The sequence below is a fragment of the Camelus ferus genome, chromosome 11, assembly GCF_009834535.1.
Source record: "Camelus ferus isolate YT-003-E chromosome 11, BCGSAC_Cfer_1.0, whole genome shotgun sequence".
Lineage (NCBI taxonomy): Eukaryota > Metazoa > Chordata > Mammalia > Artiodactyla > Camelidae > Camelus > Camelus ferus.
In genome coordinates, this window is record NC_045706.1 from 23,768,457 (window position 1) to 23,789,465 (window position 21,009).

At 39.1% G+C, this 21,009-nt stretch overlaps 1 protein-coding gene across 6 annotated transcripts in view; it reads right to left on the minus strand.

Moving 5' to 3' along the window:
• CNNM2 (cyclin and CBS domain divalent metal cation transport mediator 2) overlaps window positions 1-20,053 on the minus strand; it is a 122,232-nt gene extending 102,179 nt beyond the window's left edge. Inside the window, exons 1-3 of one of the 6 annotated variants that reach the window (XR_004323810.1) lie at window positions 18,277-20,053; window positions 13,790-14,002; window positions 4,508-12,412 (exon numbers count right to left, since the gene is read on the minus strand). Coding sequence is in view for 3 of the 6 variants with exons in the window: in XM_032491018.1 (XP_032346909.1) it covers window positions 13,941-14,002; window positions 18,277-19,897 (1,683 nt within the window). In the remaining 3 variants the exon portion in view is untranslated. Of the gene's footprint in view, window positions 1-4,507; window positions 12,413-12,838; window positions 14,003-18,276 lie in introns of those variants that run through there. The other 5 variants (XR_004323809.1, XM_032491018.1, XR_004323808.1 and 2 more) reach the window with 5 other exon arrangements.
• Between the last annotated feature and the right edge of the window lie 956 nt (window positions 20,054-21,009).

Sequence of the window (21,009 nt, forward strand, 5' to 3'; positions counted from 1 at the left end):
ACTCAATAGCAAAAAAAACAAGTAACTCAACTTTAAAAATTGAGAATGGACTTGAATAGACATTTTTCCCCAGAAGACATACAAATGGCCAATAGACATATGAAAAGACGCACACATCACTAATTATCAGAGAACTGCACATCAAAACCAGAATAATGTATCATCTCAAAACTGTTAGAATGGCTATTATCAAAAAGTCAAAATAGAACAAGTGTTGGTAACGATGTAGAGAAAAGGGAACCTCTGTGCACAATTGGTGGGAATGTATTTTGGTGTAGCCACTATGGAAAACAATAGGTATATATAAAATAGATAAACAACAGAAAACAGTATGTATTTATAAAATAGATAACCAACAAGTTTATACTGTATAGCACAGGGAAATATATTCTATATCTTGTAGTAACTTACGGTTAAAAAGAATATGAAAACAAATATATGTATGTTCCCATATGACTAAAGTATTGTGCTGTACACCAGAAATTGACACAACATTGTAAACTGACTATATTTCAATAAAAATATATTTTAAAAATTACATCTTAAAAATAAAGAACAGTATGGAAGTTCCTCTAAAAATTAAAAATAGAACTACCATATGACTCAGCCATCTCATTTCTGGGTATATACCCAAAGGAAATAAAACCACTTCTTGAAGAGATGCCTGCCTTCCCATGTTCTTTGCAGCATTTTTCACAGTAGCTAAGATACAGAAATGAACTAAGTGTCCACACATAGATGAATAGATTTAAAACATGTTATACACACACACACATCCCACACACACAAACACCATACCCACAAAGAAGAATATTATTCAGCCTTTAAAAAAATAGGAAATCCTGCCATTTGCAACAACATGGACAAACCTAGAGGACATTATGCTAAGTGAAATAAATCAGACACAGAAGATCAAATATTGCACAATATTGCATGATTTCACTTACATGTGAAATCTGAAAGTTAGAACTCACAGAAACAGGAAGTAAAATGGTAATCACCAGAGGCCAGGGGATGGGTGGGAGATAAGGGGAGATACTGATCAAAGGGTACAAATTTTCAGTTATAAGATAAATAGTTCTGGAGACCTAACGTACAGCATGGTGACCACAGTTAGTAACAATGTACTGTACACTGAAATTTGCTAGGAGTAAATCTCAAGTGGTGTCACCGCACATACAGAAAAAAGATAACGAGGAGAGGTGATGAATATGTTCATTATTTTGATTGTGGTAATCATTTCACAATGCATACATATATCAAAACATCACATTGTACGCCTTAAACAAATACAATTTTTATTCATCAAAAATAACAAAAAAATGTTTAACTTTAAAAAATAACAATAAAAAAGAGAAGAGAAGGACAAATGTAAGGAGCCAAAGGAACAGCACAAAGGAAGAAAGAGGTGGAGAGCACGGAGCTCTACTTTAGCATGGCTGCAACTTGAAAATATGCCTCTTTTAATTTTGCCTCTTTTAATTGTCTCTTTGAATAAATGAATAAAGGAATCCTTTTGGAAAACTAATAGATGCTCTCTTTCTACTTGTAAAAAAAAAGTATGCTCTATTTAAGGTAACACATATTTGTTTTGTGTTTGTATTATTGGCTGAGGGTCTGTAAGAGGCAGCTGGAAATAGTACTAGATTAAGAACCAGGAAACCCAGGCTCTAGTCCTAACTTTGTCACTAACGACACAACTACTCTTGGGCAAAAACACTTAATGCTCATCTAGAAAATAAGATGTTTGAAACAGATGTCCTATTTGTTTGAAATAGATTCCCTACTATCTCTTCCTACCTCAAACATCTATTTTCACTCGAGAATGGAAGAAGGAACAGATTACTATAGATAAAGATTGACAAGAGTGACTTTGCAGAATGATACTTCAAAAGGAGTGAGATGAAAATAAATAAATAAATAAATAAATAAATAAATAAATAAATAAATAAATAAATAAAATAAACAAATAAAAGGAGTGAGATGCCACGACCATTGGATGAAAGTTTATTGGGGTTCAGGATATATATAATCTCAGCCCACAGCTTACTCATTAATTATTAAGAGAGGAAGGTACTTTACAATATAACATTCTTGCCAAAAAAAAAAAAAAAAAAAAAAAAGATTTAACCTGACTCTAATTATGAAGAAAAAAATCAGGCAAATCCAGATTGTAGCACATTCTACAAAATAACTAGCCTGGACTCCAAAAATGTTAATGTCATGAAAGGAAAAAAGGAAAAGAAACTACTGTAAATGAAAGGACATCTAAAGTATATGACAGGTAAAGGAATTTGGTCTGAATATGCAACAATATGTATTGATACTAAATTTCTTCAGTGTGATAATGGTATTATGATTATTTAGGAGAACATCCTTATACTTGAGAGATCCATGCTGAAGTATTTCGAAGTGAAATGTCGTGATATCTGCAGTCTACTTTCAAATGACCAATGGTTCAAGGGAAAAAAAATAAATGTACACAAACGCACACACAGACACACACACACACACAGACACACACACTATGAATATACAGAAAAAGAAGCAAAAGATTAACAATCAATGAATCTTGGTGAGGGGTATACAGGAACTCATTGTACTATTTAAGCTTTTCTATGTTGGAATTTTTTTCAAAATAAAAAGTAGCAAGGGAGGAAAATGAGAGAAAATTAAACAGGCAGAGAAGAGCAAGATGACTCTTCCAGGGAGGCACTATAAGAGATACAGAAGCAGCAATTTAAAGACTGAAGAGAATTAATAAATAAAGGTATTAGTTACATAAAATGTAAGCAGTAGAAGAGTTCAGAGATCAGCAGAGATTTCAGGTAAAAATGGGCTTTTTATCTAGGTATTAAAGGCACACTTAGATGGGCAGAACCAAGTGTCTGTTAGGACAGGAACACGAGCAGAAGGGTGCTAACCACAGTGTGTGCATATACAAACACTTATACATACATAAATACAGACACATGGACACACATATGCAGATACGTGCATTACATACATGCCGTTCTGAGCTGCCCTTTTGAACAGACGGTATAAATATGGGCTAGAGCCAGAGGATAAAGACCTCTGCAGACTCTGGAAGGATCTGAATTCTACACAGTAGGTAAAGGGAACTCTTGGAGGTTTTTTGTATTATTCCCCTAAATAATAAAAGTAATGCCTGCTTAATTTAGAAAATATAGAAAAGTATAAGATAAATATAAAAAAATCATCCTATATTTATTATTAACATTTTGGTGTATTTCCTACCAGTTTTTTTCCTACCAGTTTTTTGATGTAGTTTTTAAAACTACACAATTGAGACCATGTTGCTTTTTTTACTTAAAATAATCATTTCCCCATGTTATTAAAAACTTTACACTACTCTAAATGGTTACAGCACAGATTTGCTTCACCATTCCTCAATACTGGACTTTTAAATTGTTAACAGATTTTTGCTCTTTTAAAAAATATTTAGGTCCTCAAAATATTAATGATTGGTTTGTACAATGTGAATGTACCTAACACTACTGAAAAATAGTTAAGGTGGTAGATTTTATGTTATGTGTATTTACCACAATTTTTTTAATTAATAAAAGTTAGTAACTTAAAAAAATAAGTTTAGATGACCATCTCTGTTTTCTGATTTACATGCATTTCTAATAGTTCCTGAGATCAGATTTCTGCAAGTGATGCTACCAGGTTCTTAAGCATTCTGCCAAGTCACTTTCTAGGAGGATTATTCCAATTCACACGGCCATTAATATTATAAAAATATTATAAAATATATTGTCTCACACCATACCCTCAATAATATTCACTTCAGTCATTCAACAATATGTGTGGAGCACCTGTGTGCCCACCCCTGTTGCAGGGCCCTTGGAATACAGCTGGGAATGAGACTGACATGGAGCGTATGTTCTGGTGGGAGAGGCAGCCAAAAATTAAGTTAACAAAAAGAAGGAGTAAGCAAAAGATATAATATGGGGCAAAGGAAGAAAAACTAACGAAGGGAAAGCAGATAACCATTGCAGGGAGGGGCTGAAATTTTAGATAGGAAGCCCACAGACAGCCTCACTGACTTGGTGAAATCTGAGTAACACCTGAAGGATGTGAGCCAAAAAGCTATCTGGGGGAAGGACCTCCCAGGGACAGGGGACAGCAACTACCAAGGCCCTGGGGCAGACCAGACCTAGAAGTGCCTGCAGTGTCTTAAGAAGCAGCCAGAAAGCCACTGTGGCTGAAACAGAGAATCAGGGGACAAGTACGAGATGCTATCAGAGAAGGGGTCAACATCTCATGGGGCCTTGATCACTGTACATTATCAATTTTTTCCTTTTTTAAACTATATTTTATTATGGTAAGAATGCTTAACATGAGATCTACCATCTTAAAATTCTAAGTGTACAATACAGCACTGTTAACTATGGAAACAATGTTGTACAGCAGACATTTAGAACTCATTCATCTTACTTTTTATCATTTTTTCCATCCTGGTTATTTTGATAGTTAAAAAGACAATGTATTAGTCTGCTTGGGCTGCTGTAACAAAATACCACAGATGGATAGTATAAACAACAGATACTTACTTCTCACAGTTCTGGAGGCTGGGAAGTCCACCTTTACGGTGCTGGCAGATTCAGTTCCTGGTGAGAGTCGTCTTCCTGGCTTGAAGATGACTGCTTCTCTCACTGTGTCCTTATATGTCAGAGAGAGGATGATCTCTCTCTCTTCCTTTTCTGATAAAGCCACCAACCCCATTGTGAGGGCCCCACCCTCATGACATCATCTAACCCTAATTACCTCCCAACGGCCCCATCTCCAAAAACTATCACATTGGGGGTCAGGGAGGGAATGGGTGAGCAGGTGACACAGTTCAGTCCACAGCAGATAACATCTTACTATTTTAATTATAGTAGGTTTTTGATAAGCTGGTAAGATTAAAACTATGTGTAAGGAAGATCAACTTGGTAGAGGCATACTTGATGAAATAGACAAAATAAAGGAAGCCATCTTGAAAGTTTTACAATAATCAAAATGGATAGGTTGATTAACCTAGAATGGAAAGGAATATGAAAACAAACATATGTGGTATATGTATGACTGAAACATTATGCTGAACACCAGACATTGACACACTGTAAACTTACTACATTTCAATTAAAAAAAAAGAAAAGAAAATGGATAGGCTGGTTGATTCATTCATTCAAAGTGCATTTATGGACCACCTGAAACATAGTAGGCACTGAGTAAGGCACAAATAAAAGGGACTAAGGGCTGCAGTAGTATCAGTGGGAATGGAGAGAAAACAAAAAGTTGAAGAGGCATTTTCAAAATATGTCAATTAAATTTGGTAACAAGATATGGTAAGAGTATAAGCTCATACATGTTGCAAGTTATTTGACAGCAGGAAGTACATATCTAAACCATCTTTGCATCCCACACAATTCTTTATTATGATACTGAAAAAATGCTTATGGATTAAAAATGAGTCAAAGGAAAGTTTTCTAAAGACGGGGAAAGACCACGGAATGGAGAGATAAGGACAAAATCTTGGGGAATGCTCAGTTAGAAATGTAAGGAGGAATCTAAAATGAAAAAGGAAGGAGGCAGAAACAGGAGGAGAATGAAGACTGTGCTGCAAGAGCTAAGCTGGATGCCAAAAGTAGCAAAGGGGTCAAGGAAAGTAGGAACGATGACAACCAAGATGTGGATTTGACAATAAGTCATTGGTTGTGACAGTTTGAAGCCAGATGGTAAGGGATTCAACATGAAGCCAGGGGCAAGGAAAAGGAAGTAGCTACTTATTCCTTAAGAATTCGTGCAGTAAAAGGATAAAGAAAAAAATAGACAGGTAAAATGATTCCTTAAGACAGAACTCTGCCAGAAATGCCTACGTTAGCCTCTGCAAGTGCAGTGCGGCTGAGTAAGCCTTAAGGGAGTATTGACAACATTTGCCCTAGTTGGGCACCTCAGACTGCCAGGTGAGTTGAACAAGTACACGAAAGATTCTATCTGTACCACGTAAGAAGCAGCAGCAGACTTTCACAGTTGCTACTAACAGCTGGTTTGGTAAGTGGCCTTAAGAAGTCAGAGAAAGTAACACCTGTAATAGTAGGAGTGAGAATTGCTGGTTTGGTTGGATTTTAGCTGATGTGAGCTAAACCAGCTTAAGTCAGTTAAGGTTCTTTTTCCTGCTTGTTTAGTCTATGAGATTATTAGAGACTCTCCTTAAACATCCAGAGATGTTCGGCTGTCCATTCATATTTAAGAGGCTTATGCTTACATGATGGCTGGAGGTTCCTTTTCACTGATGAGCTTCACCGTAGAGTAACCACACCAAAACTTTTATGTATTTTTCAAATATCAAGGAGCTGAGTAATAATAAATTTATTTGACTGTCTAATATGCATGGGACTACTTAAGAACATTATTGTTTATAAGAAAGCAAATATCAACTTCTCTTCCTAAAATGCTTTGTTTTCTTGGGAAATTAGATAAAAGGAATAGAGGCAAAATCCATGTTATTATTTTATCTCATTTGAAAACAGACTTTAGGAAAGATGCCTAAATGAAAAGTACAAATATACGTAAATCCCTATGCTTTATATACTTGATAAAGTAAATCCTATAAATACATATATCCTCTAAGTAAATCCTATAAATAAATATATAGTTTCTGCATACATTCAGAAAAAGAAAGAAAATTACATCTATTTATCTGAGATAAACTATGTATAACAGACGTATAATTTCACAGGAGTATAATCAAACCAAACAAACACCTGATCCTCATCAAAGTTAAAATGTCTTTTTATTGTAGCAAGTGTATAAGATGGTCTGGAAACTACTGAGCTTCAAGCATGTGTGGTTCCAGAACATTTCTTTTATTCTTTTGTCCTCTTTTAAAAATAATTATTACTGGTTTTACAGTGATGATTTCTATAGATGAAAGGAAGCATCAGTTTCTAGAATCTCAGTGTCCCCAAATGAGAGGTTATCTTGGGATTATAGCTTTATGCTGAAAGTACAAACCTAGGTGAAACTCAATTACTTCACTAGTTTTTTATTTAATAAGGGCAACCAAATAAGTATCAAACAGCTTCATTCCAGGCAGTCCAGATACAAATCTAAACTAGATTTTGTCAAATGATAACCAATGTAACTCAAAAACCTAAATTCCTTTTTTTCACATACAAAATTAAATTAACTTTAATAAGCTATTGTACATGTGTATGTGTGCACACATACACATGTACACATACACATCTTACGGGTTATAAAATCTTATTCATCTTTCATCCCAAACACTAAGGATTCCAATGAGGGGGAGAAAATGGTACAAATGACAGTATGGCTGCATTATGACAAAATGGTCCATATTTCCTAAGAAAAAAGGATGAATTTCACCTAAATACACTGAAGTTCACCTAAATACCTAGATCAGTGTTACAAAATTTACACTTTAATAACATTTGAATGGATTTCATTTCCCCCTCAAACATTATAAAATACATACTTAAAAAAACTTGCAGCAACATAGGAAAACATACTTCCTCCACTAAAACCCACCGTCAGGAGGTAGTCATTGTCAGTTAACATTTTGGTAAACATTCTTCTAGGCTTTGCAGGCAAATATATGTACATAGGAATAAGGAAATTAAAATTTTAAAGGAAAAAAAACGTAAGCAGATGGTCAATACAACATAATAAGAGCATTTTCCCCAATTACTTGCTTTCAGCAGACTTTCACCACCACCCCCACACACCCACCCCAAACAATCCCATGCCCCTAAAGTATAACCACTGGAGCAAGAAAAAAATCTTTGCTCCACAATCAACTCTACAGAGACCAAACTATTCCTTCCATGCCTTAAATCAAGGTGGTACACTAAAGACTAAAGGAAACAAATCTTGAAGGAGATGAGAGGGTATGTTGTCTTTTCTAGCTGTTTTTAATGTTACCTCTAAAAACCTGCTCAAATATTTTCAATCTCTTGCATGATTCTCAGGACTGCCTAAGCCCCAAATGCCATTCTGCAGAGGCTCCAAGCTGAGTCAGCACATTGTTTTTATGATTGCAGATGGGCAAATGGAAAAACTGAGGCTTTGCACACTTCCATAAAGATCAGATGATGCCCTCAGTCTGTCTTTGCTAGCATGGGAAAACATTCTCCCTCTCAGATTACCAGTCCCTCCACCCCTGCACCAAGAAAAAAAAAAGAGAGAGAGAGAGAGCAAGCAGAGACTTTCATTTTGTCTCTCCTGGTTACCTGGTACCCCAAAACCACAAGGATTATACTGACAATGGCAAAATGAAATGCAGAGTAACTAAAAGTCAGTGTTTTTTCCAGTCTCTGTAAAAATGACCCTAAGAAAACCCTGGGTAAAATGGCCTAGAGAAGAAAGGCACTGCAAAACCATTTAGATATTAAGCAAACACAACCTTTTCTGTGCTCATCTCCTAGCCCAAATCCCAAGTTTGATACAAAGCCACTCCGACTATTAGAAAGAAACAGATTAGCTTTTAAACTCCTAAGCTCCAGCTAGCTATAATTTGGTCTCTTTGACACATTTCATACAGCCTCCTATATCTAATCTGAGATAGAAATTTTATTCTTTCCTATCAAATTTCCCAAAGAATGACAATGCTAATAATCAGTACTGGGTGCTTCATTCTATATATATGAAAGTGGCAAGTAAAAATGCCTAATATTTTTTAAAGAAAAAATAAACTCCACTACAATCAAATGAAACAAACATAAGGTAACCCCCCTAAATTCACATGCTTTTGAAAAGCAATTTTCTATTTAAAAGACCATTTGTTATCTAAGAGTTCAGCAAGGTTGCAGGATACAAGATCAATATACAAAAATACATTATATTTCTATATACTACCTGTGAACAATCTAGAAACTAATAAAACAATTCCATTTACAATAGCATCAAAAAATAAATTTATCTCAAAGTATTTTATTTAACAAAAAGATTGCAAATACACTGAAAAATATGAAACACTTTTGAAGGAAACTAAAGAAGACCTAAATAAATAGAAAGATATCCCATATTCATGGGATGGAAGATTTAATATTGCTAAAATTACAATACCCCCCAAATTGTTCTATAGATTCAATGCAATCTCTATCGAAATTCCAACTGCCTTTTTTGCAGAAATGGACAAGAACCATTAAAAATTCATATGGAAATGCAAGGGATTCTGACAACCAAAACCATCATGAAAAAGAAGAGCAAAGTTGGAGAATTCATACTTTTCAATTTCAAAACTTACCTACAAAGCTACAAGAACCAAAAAAGTGTGTTACTGACATAAGAAGACATATAAATCAGTGGAAACAGGTTTAGAGTCAGAAATAAACCCTCATGTTTACAGTCAAATAACTTGTGACAAGGATGCCAAGACAATCCAATAGGGAAATAGTCTTTTCAACAAATAGTGCTCGAATAATTAGATATTCACATGCAAAAGGATGCTGTTGGAACCCCTACCTCACACCATATACAAAAATTAACTCAAAATGGATTAAAGGCCTAAATGTAAAAGTCAAAACCATGAAAGTCTTAGAAGATAACATAGGCATAAATCTTTCTGATCTGGGATTTGGCAAGGCCTTCTTAGATATGACAATAAAAACAAAGTGACAAAGGGAAAAAAAAGAGAGAGAGAGAAACTGGACTACATCAAAATTAAAAACTTATTTGCTTCAAAGGTTACTACCAAGAAAGTAAAAAGATAACTCACAGAATGTGAGAAAATGTTTGAAAATTATATAGCTGATAAGTGACTAGTATCTAGAATACTTCAAGAATTCCTACAATTCAATAATAAAAAGACAAAATCCAATTAAAAGTGGGCAAAAAAAATCTGAATAGACTTTTCTCTGAAGAAGATATACAAATGGCCAAAAAGCACATGAAGTGATGTTCAACATCATTAGCCATTTAGGGAAATACAAATCAAAACCACAATGAATACTACTTCACACCTACTGGGATGGCTATAATTTAAAAGGACAAAACCAACCAAACAAACAATAACAAGAGTTGGCAAGGGTATGGAGAAATTGTAATTCTCATACATTATTGATGGGAATGTTAAATGATGTAGTCACTTTGGAAAACAATCTGGCAGTTTCTCAAAGAGTTAAAAACAGACTAACAATACGGCCCAGCAGCAATCCTACTCCTAGGTATCTACCCAAGAGAACTGAAAAGTTATATCGTCCACACAAAAACATGTGTACCAATGTTCACAGCAGCATTATTTATAATGACCAAAAACTAGAAACAGCCTAAACGTCTATCTACTGATGAATGGATAAACAAAATGTGGTATACCCATAAAATGGAGTATTATTTGACCATGAAAATGAACAAAATATCCAATACATGATACATGGATGTACATGGATAAACCTTGAAAATATTACACTAAGTAAAAGAAGCTAGACACAAAAGGCCACACTATGTATGATTTCATTTATATGAAATGTCCAGAATAGGCAAATCCATAGAGACAAAGTAGATTGATGGTTTCCAGAGACTGTGGGGAGTGGGAAATAGAGAGTGACTACTAATGGGTATAGGATTTCTTTTTGGAGAAGAAAATGTTCTGGAAGGTAGATAGTAGCAAAGGCTGTACAGTCTAGTGAATACACTAAAACCACCAAATTGTACACTTTAAAAGGGTGAATTTTATAGTATGTGAATTATGCCTCCATTTTTTTTTTTAATTTAAAAAGAACCATTTGTTGCAGCAGTAAAATGTTCCTAAGGAGAAACAGAATAATATGAGTTCCTTAATATGAGCAAAGGTTAGTTTTCCTAAGACCAGGACTCATAATGTTCTCAGCAGATTTGAATTTTTTCCAGGTACGTTATTGTACAAAGTTAACAAAGGAATTTTCCAAAGATTGGCTATCCTAACACATCAAATATTAACACTTGAGAAGGTATTCCCTTTCAGTCTGTATACATGTATATTTTTACTCATCTATAATCTACGCAAAATAATCAGTATAAATTTTCCCGTATTGCTATATGACCTTTAAAATTATCATTAAATGGTAGTTGACACTTTTAATTTCATTAACTCCTTCCCCTCGATGCCCTGCCTTGAAGTGCTGGATGTATTTATTTATCTCCAATTTTTCACTATTTATAGATATTACTGCAACATATATACAACATAAAAAGCCAACATAGCTCTTTTCTTCTCTTGAATTGTATCACTGAATTAAGATTTCCAGGGGGGAAAAAAAATTACTAAACCAAAATGTAGGCCATTTTTACGACTCCCAGTTGCCTTCCAAAAGTATTACAACTCTACGTTGCTTTATGCAACAAAAACTTGTATATTGGACATGACCATTTTTAATGCTTTGATGTAATCAATGTTAAAATATTTTATCAGAATAATCTGAGATCCTTCTTTAGTCTTCAAACTTTGGTTATTCAGGATCTTCTAAAATCCATGAGCACTTGTTCTATTTCTTTTAAACTTTGTTTTTTCAGTTACTTACAGTTAAGAAGAATGATTTTTTTAAATCCAGTATTCTTACTCTAAGGAGGACAGAACATGTAATCAATTGCCCTGTTATCCTTAAAAATATGGTCATCTTGTCAAGTAACAGCAACCGCTAGAAAAGCCTAGAATTCAATCACAATAAAAAAGAAAAGAAAAAAAAAAAAAAAACACCTACAATAATTAGCCACTTTCAAGATTGCAACATCCGTAACATCTATGAGCGCGCACCGCCCAAGGTGTCTCTCTTGATTTGCAATCTCCAGTCTAGAGAAAGACCAAGAACAACGAAGAGTCTATAGAATCATTACATGAAAATAATAGTTCACTGAGCACTAAGCACCAGGTACTACTAGAAGTATTTTCATAGATATTATCACATTAATCCTTACTAAGTACCCTACAAGTTAGAAAACATCCATTTCACCACAGAAAAAAACTGAGGCTTAAAGAGGCTAAGTTACTTGTCCAAAGTAGATCCAGGAAGAGTATATTCTTCTTAACCTTTATGTTAGCAGGTGGTGTTCTCCCCACAGGATGTGAATTCCCCACCTAGGTCTGACAGCAAGAGGAGGTTAGCTTTGGAGAAATGAGGGTATCACCATCAGTGCAGCAGCACCTATGACCAATGGTAGCCCTGATGTAAAATAAGGGGAAAGTTAGCCCCCATCACCTCCAGCAAGCCCTAACCCAGTCTAACACATCATCTACAGAGGGGACTTGTAATTAGTGCCCTAGCTCCCCCCTCCACAGCATGCCACCCCTAGAACTCCTCCGTGTAGACATTCTGGAATTGTCAGTGATGGGATGTTGAAAGAAAGAATGCTTCTTATTGTCTCTCCTTTTCAGTGTTGGTAGGATTTGTGGTTTCTTGTTTGAGTTCTGAGAAAAAGAAGATGAAAAGACAAAACTAAAACACATTATATTCAATCCTAGTCATCCATTTCCATGTATTTAGTTTAATAAATTTTCTTTATATGCCAAGCAAATCTTACCGGAATTGACGCTTCCTACCAATAAACTACATGCATTTAGAGGAAAGGGCCCCTTCGAAAGAAACATACTACTTTATACATAACTAAAGTACTGTAAACTTCTAATTAGAGTCCAGAGGCTTGTTCTTAAAGGTTTAAGTAGTTTAAGAGCAAATAAAACCATAAAATATTATGTTGGCTCAAGGCTATTTTGTGCATATTCCTGGTTAATAATATTTTAAATTGTGTTTAAGTTTGCGAATGAAATTAACCGGTCCCTCATAGTATTTGGAATGTTTCAGAATTGAAATAATTCTGAGGCCCTTGGAGGGGAGGAGGTAGATGGTGTGTAATCCCCATAAAAACCAAGAGAAAAAGCAGAACGAGGTCCTTTCCTGTTCCATCCAGATCATACTAAGTCAGAACTGGTATTCAACAATGGTGTCTCCCAAACTAAAAGGCTATACTCAGGCTTTGGTGATACTAACACAACCTCCAAAAATGAGACATGATCCTCTCTAAGAGTTTAGCTTACATTATTAAAAAAAAAAAAAAAAAAAAAAAAAAACCCTGAAAAAAGAGGTACCTAGATGCATGAATGGGACAAATGCTTTGATGAATATTTCAGTGGAAATTTCGCAGATGTGCACCTTGAACAAAAATTGAAAGAGCCAAATAAGTTTCAGCTGATAGTCCCCAATCCAGTCTTCATCACTCTCACAGAAGAAACACCCCACCTCAAAAAAAATCATTCAGGGATATCTAAAACAAGTTAACTCAAAAGAAAAAGAAGTACCTTACATTTAACTACCTGAGGCTTTAAACAGTCTAGATATCAATACCCATTTCCTAAAACACCCTCATAGTCTAACCTTAGCAGAGTAAAAAGCTCAATTAAAGTAAACTAATAAAACAAGCTCACACATTCAGACTTATTTTCTATGTAACGAAATGCCTGTCAAAGATGGCTTGAATCCTGGATATCAAACATATTAACATCAAAATCACACGACAAATAAAAACCAATGGCAAACCTGAATATTTGCTTTTTCAGTGATGCAGTTGCCTTTAACTCCAAGAAGAGTTTAAAGGTACCTTTAACGTGGAACTAGAAGGCTGGCTTATTAGAATGGAAAGAACTCCAGGGCAGTCAGGGACACAGGTTCCAGTCTTGCTGATGCTACCAGCTAGGTGGGCAGCCCTAAGCAAGTCATCTAACTTCCTCTCCTCAGGGGTCACTTTCCCTATTTAAGAGGTTGACTGGACCGATGTTTCTTAAACTCACCTAATTGTAAGAATTAACCTCACAGTAACTATTAACAATATGGGATCCCAAACCCCCTTCCCCAGAAATTCTGGTTCAGGAGGTCTTTGAGTGAGGCTTAGGGACTAATTCTTAATAAGTGATCCAAGTGAGTCTTATCATCTGCGAAGTTTCACAAACACTGGACTAGATGATCCATGAGCTGCCTGCCTTCCAGCTCTGATTCTACACCACCTGAAATAGAAACATAATGATGTTCCAAAAATATGCAAAAATTATAATAGTTTAACATGTGTTATTGCACAAAATTAATAAATATACAAGATCATAGAAACAAATATATTCACCCCTCCACCCCCAATACCATTCATTCCTCTAAACACCAATAAAAACATCCTCCTAGATTCTGGGCAAGTGAAACACTTTATCTGGTGAGGGGAAAAGGTTTTCATGTTAAACTCTCAGCACATTAATATGGAAAGACTGGTGTTACAGGAAGAGAGAACTGTACACCTAATGTTTTAAGTGAAAGTTACACATTACATTCCCTTAAAGAGCGTCATCTGGTGAGCCTACCTGTTCCTAGTTTAAATAAAGCTAGAAAACAGCCTAAGTCTCTAGCAGCTGTAAAACAGTGAGTTCTGCAGTGGTGGGATGCAATTGTTACAAAGCTAAAAGAAACAAAGCAAAGCAAACAGCAACTGGTTACTAATTCTGCAAATTCAACCCCAGCCTAGACAACTGGGTGGCTAAGAGCCCACCGCCTTTTGTTAGGAAGATTTTGTCAGGTGTCTGGAGAGCCTCTAGCGCACCTTCTACACACAGAGGTAGCAACATTTCATTTAACTTTTCCTTCCTCTGCACTATTTTGCTTTAGATGGTTTTTCTAAAATTCTCATAATCCTCTAGTGGGTTTTACTTTTACTCTTTTTTAGATGTATAAGTAACTACAAAACTAACAAATGAAAAAGAGAAAGATGGATGGCTGGAGCGCAGAGGGGCAGGGCTGGACAGGATGCTCCCTGGCAACCATTTAGCACAGAAGTGGCTACAAAGGATGTAAATAAAATCAAGACTAAAACACAAAACTGGGTTTGGGTCACTCTTGCAACACAAACCAATAAGAAACTAAGAGTGAAACATGACTACACACTTTAGCTCTTAGGAAAACAGTTGGAGAGTCATCCACTGCAGTAGCACAGGGCAGTGTTAGCATAAAACATTTTCAAAGTGAACCTTGATGCTGGACACGGAAATACTGGAAACGGAATTGTTCAGATTTAGGATCACCAACTGTTGTTAGGTACAACTTCACAGAAGCACTGGGTTTAAGGCCATGTATATGTTTAAATCCACTTAGCAAGCCTTGAGGCAATTTTTTGACCAAACCTCACACTCAAAATAGAAATGCAAAATCAGGACCAAGAGGCTCAGCATAACACAGTGGTTAAGAGGGCAGGTTTGGCTGTCACACGGACCTCAGTTAAAACCTCGTATCAACAAATTACTGAGTGACCTTGAACAAATCATTTCACCTAAACCTCAATGTCCTCATTTGTACAATGGAGATAATGCTTCCCACAACTATCATAGGATTTAAACAAGGTGAATCATATATAACGCATTCAGCCCTGTACCTGGTATGGAGGAAGTAAGTGAGTAATAATAATAAGCTAACTGTGAAACTGGTTATTTCAGTGATCAAAATATCAGTGATCAAAATAACTGTCTTCCCACCTCAGGTAAAACTATGAGTTCCCTGGTAGCCAGGCAAAAAGTTCCAATCATTAGAAAGAAGGTATTTACATACACTATGCAAAGGTAGCTTTTCATTTCTTTCCACATTACAGAGACTTCCCCCTTGTTAGTAAAGAATAAGTCAGACTAATGCTGTCGAGCTGTATATAGGAAAGGCTTCAAGAATGCAGACATTTCTTAATTGGGAAGGGTAATTTTCAATGAGATGTGGACTAAAGATCTAACCAGTTTGGGGGAGTTACAATTGGTATTGTTAGGAGAAAGAGGAAAAGAGAAGAAGAAAGTCTTCAAACCACCCCCACATAGCATTATTCAATAGAGAAAAACAAGAGAAGGTTGACTGTTCACATTATTTCATAATTGAATTAGAAAATGAGAAAGAAATAAAAAAAAATCAGGTGGAGTATTTTAACTAACACAGAAGAAAGAAATACCACAGCTGTTAGTAAGGTTAAAGTGGCCAAACTCATGAAAAACAGATCAAGAAAGAGACAGTGAAAAATCAATTATTCGTATACTTTAAGTAACAAGCACCCACTCTATCCTTTTAAGATCATGGCTTAAACTTCCCACTTGCAAACAACTGTCTTTGCCTGCTCTTTGGAATATGCCACTAGCTTGAATGTACCTTTAACTTGTACTATCTTCTTAACCAAATAAATCATTCTGATCATGGACAAAAATAAAATCTTGTGCATTACTTTTTTTTAAGAGTTAATGGGAAAATATTAGCAATTCAATCACTCAAAGGATACATTTCAAAGAAAATACTGTGAGAGGCAATTTGGGAAGTGGGAGGTGGGGGGAGTTCCCAGTGAAAATAAATCATAGGAAAACTGTTCAAGGACAATCAAAAACAAATTTCAAAATAATGCAAATTTTGAAATTGTGAGTTAGGGGCAGGACTAATGAGTTGTGAGGTACAGAACTAAATTCTCAAAATAAAAAAGATACAGAAGTGGAAAAAAGACTTCAGCTGGGAGTACACCCCAGTGCTTTCAATCCATTAGTAGATATGCAAAAATTCTGAATAATTAAAAAAAAAGAATAAATTACCTGTATCAATATTGGGAAATTTAGCAACAGAAAGAAAACAAAGTATTTCAAAGGCATGTTCAAGCATTTCAAGATTTTCTTCTGTATTACAGATACTACTGCAAATGAAAGGAGACACTGCTCAGATGCTCTAAATAACAATTTAGTTGTGAGAGAATAATGACACCCCCAAAAGAAGTTTTGTCACCTAGAGATAATGGACATTTTCTTTTCACTGTTTAAGAATCCAGAAGAATCTCTGTCTGCTTTTACATGCAAATTAGCAATCTCTGAAGCACATTCTGCTCTATTCCTTTATCTGAAAATTACTGCAATGTGATTCCGTTCCAGAGAGGACACCATTCAGGCAGGAAAATGGAATTGGGACAACTACACACTCTATGTTCAGATCATCACATCCAGTGAGCTGTCACCACTTACACGTGGCCTTCTTCAGTGGAGAGACCACACCAGTGATCAAAATTCTATTTGAAGAAGGAAAACTTAGTTTTGAGGAGCATCAGTTCGTTAAAGGTTACATACGTATTTTAATACATGAACACGCACCAACCAGCATCACAGCAATTTTAAAACTCAGTATCCCTTGGTTTTTAAATAACAAAACTAGCCATTTACTGGAAATTTTTTTAAAAGCAGAATTTCAGAAGTGATAGTCTGAGTTGCTCTTGATCTGTTTATTACATAGTAAAACAAACCACAAACACCACAATGCAAGAAAGGTGAGCACCCCACACTCTCTGCACCTTTTTTCCCTCTTAAAACTCCCTGGAACAGCGAGCACTGACTTGGAGACATACTTCAATTTAATGTTCCAGGCGATCAAGGTTAAAAAGAGCACTTTTAAACCAGAGACTCAAGAAATAAATAAACCACAACAGAGGAATCTATCCCATTGCTAAAGGTCCAAGGTTTCTGCCAAACCACACTTGGTTTGGGAGATTTTATTTGTTGTCAGGTAAACACAAACAGTGAAGAGAGCAAAGCAAGAGAGAATCTCATAAAGGGTTAACTTACCTCTAGTCTTTCCAAGTTAACATATTGACAAATAACTTTAGTTTAAAGAAAAAAAAAACCCTCTTTTCTAGCTAAGGCAAGTCATCTAAATGAGTGAATTTTTTTGGTGATACCTGGCTTACTCCAGCCCTATTCTCAAAAGCAGACCTTAATCTCCCTCCCTACCCCCAGCCCCCACCCCACAGGCCACCAGACAATCCAGAACAAAAGCTATTGAAAATGCCCTTCCAATCTCTGAAACGTCCGTGATTGTATTGGGTTTAGAAAACCTATTTAAACATTTTCCAAATGCCTGCAATTAGCACATGTCAACCAAATGGCACAGCATGGCATCAGGGGTCCCCTACTTTCATCTACCCGCTCAGAATCCAGGCAATGAATGCAGCAGACTTCTCAAGACCAGAGTGCAGAAGAGAGCACCATGCATAGAAAATAGGAAGCCTGCTTTTTGATATGGGAAAAAGCAAGTGACGGCAGTCTTGTGTTTTTACAGAACCTAGAAGCACATACTAGTTCAATCCATCCTCAAATCCATGCCACCCTTTCAACCATGCAATTAAAAAGAGGAGAAATTCCGGTCAACTCGCCTTAGGGGGTTGGTCTGAGGGTAGAGGATTTAAGCAAGAAGGAGGAATGGAGAGAGAAAGAGCAAGCGAATGAAAGATACCAAAATTTCCCACCTTTCTTAAATTCTTCCAGCATAGCGTCCAACTTGGTGTCATTGAAAACAAAATGCAAGGGGTGGTTATAAAATTTAGTGATGGTTTTCAGGGGAGTACAGTCATCTGGATCCACGAAAGCCAAGTCTTTGACAAAGAGGAGGTCCACGATATTGGAGCGCTCCCCCTCAAATACTGGAATGCGAGTGTAGCCGCTCTCCATGATCTCCGACATGGTGTTGAAGTCCAGAATGGCTTCGCCGGTGATCATGAAACAGTCCCGGAGAGGAGTCATCACGTCCTCCACCGTCTTGGTGCGGAGCTCCAGAGCCCCTTGGATTATGTTCAGCTCCTCCTTAACGAGGTCGTTGTAGGGGTCTGTCACCCGTAGCATCTCCAGCAGTTTTTCCCGGTTATAGACGGTGCCTATTTCCTGGCCCAGGACGCAATCCAGCAGCTTGCTGACCGGGTAAGAAGCAGGGAAGGTCATCATCATGAAAAACTTGGTGAGAAAGATGGTGTTGGCCCCGACAGCCAGGCCGTGCCGGGAGCAGATGGCCTGGGGCACGATCTCCCCAAAGATGACGATGCCGATGGTGGAGACCACCACCGCCACGAGGCCTGAGCCGGCGATGTCGTCGAGCAGGATGGTGAGCGTAGTGTTGACCAGGACGTTGCCCAGCAGCAGCGAGCACAGCAGGTAGTTGCCCTGCCTGCGCACGGGCTCGATGCGCTTGGCGTAATTCTTCTCCTTTTCTGTGCCGCAGTTCTGCACGATGCGCAGCTCCATCGGATCCAGGGCCATGAGTCCCAGGTTGAGGCCGCTGAACATGCCCGACAGGCACAGGAGCAGAGAAATGAAGATCACCTGCAGCCAGAAAGGCAGCAGGAACTTCTTCTCCTCGCCCACGATCATCTTGGTGTCCTCGCCGTCGTGGTAAATCCAGGTGGTCTCGGCCCAAGGGGGCGGTGGGAGCCCGGCCACCCCCGAGCCGCCTTTGGCCCCGACGGCGCCACCCGCGGACCCCGGGCTGCCGGCGCCCAGGGCTGGCGTGGAGAGCGACGTGCACAGGTAATAGGACTTGCTCTTCTCCATCTTGCGCAGCGGTTTTATCTCGATCTCAATGATGCCCGATGTACGGCGGTTGAGGATAATATGGGGCAAGATGATGATATCTGATGTTCGGATGCCGCAGCGCTGGGGGCCGCTGTCCGGCTCCGGCGGCGCGGGGCCCCCGAGCCCGCGTTCGCCGGGGCTGTGGCGCTGACGCTCGTGCTCGGTGAAGGCAATGCGGGACCATGTCTCGTTGTTGATGTTCTGCCCGTACACCCGCAGCTTGACCCGGGTCCGCTCGCTCACCCGCAGCGCCCCCCCTTCCATGAACGACACGTCGTTCGTGTCCTCTAGCCGCAACCCGATGATCACCGTCTCCTCGTTTTCGCCCGCCGCTGCGCAGCCGCCCGCGCCGCAGCAACAGCTCAGTAGTAGCAGCGGCAGCAGCCGCCCCGCGGCCGCCTGCAGGAGCCCCCGGCCGCGGGCGCTGAGGCTGCGGCGAGCCGCCATCTTCCAAGTGGGCAGTGCGGCGGCTGCCTGCCCGCCCGCCATCTTTACTTCGGGTTTACAAGAGCCACAGCCAATCATAGGGTGGCTGCTCCAGCTGCGGCTTCATCCTTCCCACCCGGCGGCGCGAGCACAGGCACCGTCCCCTGGGCGAGATTGCAATGCGGTGTCCGCAACCAGTGCTCAGCAGTCCGCCTCCCTGACTGACACTGACTCGGCCTGGGCCAGCTGTGGAACCTCGAGGCTCGCGGGAGGGGGTAGAGGGGAGGGGGCAGTGCAAGCCGCTCCCCCGAGAGGCAGACCGACCAGCCAATCATGAGCGGATGCCGGCCCTCCCAGCCAGGGGGCTGGAATGGGGGGCGTAGCCGTGAGCCGCGCCGCAGACCAATGGCAAGGTAGGTGGGTGGGGAGAGGCGGGCCAGCGTCCTTCTTAGCACGCCAAGTTTCCAAGTGAAAGGCGCGTGACTCTTGTGTATGTGCGAGGGGAGGAGGTGTGGCCAGCCGGGGCCCGACAGCCAGTCACAGATGAGAACTGTACGAAAAGGGGTGGGGCCCCCCGTCCGGCTACCAATGAGAAGGGGCCATTCTCGAGTCCGATGCTCCCGGAGGAGAATCCGTAGTAGAGCCCGGTACCTGGGTTGGCCGGGTTGGACTAATGTCCTGCGGAGCGAGACGGCCGGGTATCGCAGCCCCGCGCTGCGGGCTTCTGCGTGCTCAATGCCCGTGGAGAGAGGGCTGCGTCTTTCTACCCCGGTAGCCCTAGAAGCCGACTAGGGACGGCTTAAGATGCACAGGAACCTAAAATGAAGCCGGGCGACCGGCCGCGCCCCACTCTCTTTATTTGTGCGCGCCTCTCCGTCCGGGATAAGCGGTGGCGGTTTGGCCCCAGCACTATACGGACCCGTTCTGGAGCCTCTCACTTATCCCTGAAGGACAGGAGCATTCTGCAGCTCACGGTCACGTAGCGCCACCTGCCGGTTGCACGGGCGCCTTGCAACGTTTTCCAGGTGCGCCGCAAACCCGAAAAGGTGTGCAAAAGGTGGGAAGGTTAGAGTTAGGTCACTTTCCATCTTCCAAGTCGTAAGAATCCCCTTGTTTTCTTGCTGAAAGTATATATTCCCTGGGACTCATTCTATACGTAATGAAAGGGTAGTACCCAGGAATCTGTATTTCTACCAAGCACTGGGACAATT